General features: G+C 46.7%; 1 protein-coding gene across 1 annotated transcript in view; it reads right to left on the minus strand.

Annotated features, from left to right (window-relative positions):
• Positions 1-477: 477 nt before the first annotated feature.
• CLMP (CXADR-like membrane protein) overlaps positions 478-2,769 on the minus strand; it is a 39,119-nt gene continuing 36,827 nt past the window's right edge. Inside the window, 2 exon segments of the mRNA XM_009080249.1 lie at positions 478-623; positions 2,685-2,763. Of these exon segments, the coding sequence (XP_009078497.1) occupies positions 478-623; positions 2,685-2,763 (225 nt within the window).

Raw genomic sequence — 2,769 nt, forward strand, 5'->3', positions numbered from 1 at the left:
AAAGGGGGAAGGGGAGGAAAAGAGGGGAAGAAAGAGGGAAAGGGGAGGGAGAGAGGGGAAGGGGGAAAGGAAGGGGAAGAAGAGGGAAAGGGAGGGGGGAAGGAGAAAAAAAAAGAAACAAGACCCCAAGCCCTCTGAGAAGCACAATGGGCAAGTGGGTTGAGTTTAATACCATAAAAGATTATGCAAACGTTTTAAACTGCTGAAATTGCAAATGTGAGAGAGAATATTTTGTTGAGTTTTATGCTAATTTGCCCTGGGGGGACTGGGGGGAGGTTAATCTAATTTTCTGGAAAGTCTTCACAAAGATTCTCACAGTCAAGAAATTTGTCAGAGATCTTTCACAGAGACTTTTAAAGCTTTTCAGAACAACCTTTGAAGATACTTATACCTCCTTACAGTTCCTTAAAACCGTAGTGAAAAGACGTGTGAAACTGCCAGAAGGGAGGGGGGAGGGGGGGGATTAAGTACAAGGCGTTACCTGATTTCGTTTGGTGCCTCCTCTTCCTCATATCTCTTCTTTTCTTTCCTCCGTATCGTCAGCCTCACCACCAGGAACAGGAGGGAGAGTCCCACCACCACCCCACACACAGCTCCAGCGATCATGCCAATGTTCTGTGCATCTGTTGTCCAGAAAACAAACATATTAGTTGATAAACTCTCACTCGGTTCACATGGTCAGGTTCTAGCCCACACTGCGACTTGCAGAGCAGAACGTGTTAGTTTATTTATTGAGGTGTGTCTCCACACAGAAGTTGAACCAGTTTCTTCTCAGGCTTTGGAGCTAAAGCTGAGCTGACTGTGAGCAAAACCATCACTTCTGCAAGGGTGGGAACACAAGTGCTGTGCCTTCAGCTATGGGGCACCATGAAAGGGAGGAAAAATCTTCTCACCAAAGCCACAGAAAGCAGAGACACAGGACAACCTGCATGGCAAGCAGCTCCAAGCAGGTTCTTAGAGGCAGGAGAATGTTTGAACTATGAATGTTTCCCCATAAGGGTTTTTTTTTCCTCTCTTGAACTCACCCTGAAATGATTCCAACCCACTTGCACTGAATTATTCAGTGGGGGGGATAGGTGACCTGAGGTGGGTGTTTTTTTTTTCCTCTCTTCAACTCATCCTGGAAAGATTCCAACCCACTTGCACTGAATGATTCAGTGGGGGGGGATAGGTGACCTGAGGTGGGTAGGGAGGAAGGAGGAAAGGAAGACCACACTGCACAAGGCATTTTTTCATCCAAAATAGCCAAGACAATGCCAGAACACTTCTTTCTCAGTGCTTATGGGCCCTTAGCTGATACTTTATGACAAGTTCTTTTGATAAGAGTGGTTAGGTTGGACTTGGCTGAAAGTTGTTTCCTCAAGGCTCATCCCTACGGAGGGTTTAGCAAACCCAACTGAGGTTTTAAACCAATTCAGTTCAATTGGTAGAAAAGCTGTGGATGCTTTTACTTCAGATGCCTGAGGCAAACCGGTTTCCCTGGCTGCATGACCATATTCCAGTTATTTCAGGCTTGGCTGGGCAGAAAAACTCCAAAGCTGTGGAATCTCCAAGAAGAGACTTCTCTATTAGCATTTCTCTTTGATCACAGCAGTTCCAGCACCCGCTGATCTCCCTTGGGAGCTTCTAAACTCTGTTGTTTGGACTTCTAAGTGCTGGTGCTAAATTCCACCTTTTCCTGGCATGCATATGCAAAGACACACACACACCCTTGGTGGGGTTAATCAGGTAAAGAGCCGATTTTAACCTCTGGTGTTCAGGACAGAATTTATTTAATCTGGATTAAAACCAAACTGTGTCAAAAGTCGCTTTTTATCCTGCATGTAACTTCCTGTCACAGTCAGCACTTCCAGCTGCATTTAGGTGGTTTAGAGTCCCAAGTGCAAGAGATACATAATTTTGGAATTGGGATGATGGAATATCCACAGTGGGAGTTTATACCTGAGAGTAATCTCATGGGAATCACTCCAGCCAGAAGTACCTCCAAAAGCTGCAGCCTCTGGAACCTCTGACTCACCGTTTCCCCCCTCATATTTCATTAGTCATTCTGAAAACTCAAAATTTTCAGAGCTGAGAGGCTGAAAGAGTTGGGGCTGTTCAGCCTGGAGAAGAGAAAGTGGTGTGAAGATCTCACAGCAACCTGCCAGGAGCTGAAGGGGCTCCAGGGAAGCTGCAGAGGGGTCTGTGTTAGGAATTGCAGGGACAGGACAAGAGGAAATGGGGAGAAATTGAAAGAGGGAAATCTAGATTAGACCTTAGGAAGAAGTTTTTCCCTGTGAGGGTGGTGAGACACTGGCACAGGTTGCCCAGGGGGACTTTGGCTGCCCCAACCCTGGCAGAGTTCATTCCAGGTTGGATGAGCCTTGAGCAACCTGCTCTGGTGGGAGGGAGGTGTCCCTGCCCAGGGCAGGGGGTTGGGGCTGGGGGATCTCTAAGCTCCATTCCAACCCCTTAACATACTATGAAACTATGAATTCCTAACAGACTCCAACCCCTGAGCCCAAATAATGATTGCATCACTTTAGGTTGTACAGACAACTGTTGTGCAAGCCATAAGTGCAATAAATAAGAACTATTTTATGTTTTTAAGGGGCAAAGGTGTGGCCCAGAGTTTACCAGATGGGACAGTGTGAAGCAGCAGAGCTGATGTAGTGTGTGGACACCAGTTGTGTGTCAGTACTTACGCTGCACTGTCACCTGCACCACACAGCTCTCCTGACCAGCCTCGTTGGTGGCAACACATTGGTATAACCCTGTGCTCATCTGTGT

This window comes from Acanthisitta chloris, unplaced genomic scaffold (assembly GCF_000695815.1).
Source record: "Acanthisitta chloris isolate BGI_N310 unplaced genomic scaffold, ASM69581v1 scaffold10918, whole genome shotgun sequence".
Taxonomy (NCBI): Eukaryota; Metazoa; Chordata; class Aves; order Passeriformes; family Acanthisittidae; genus Acanthisitta; species Acanthisitta chloris.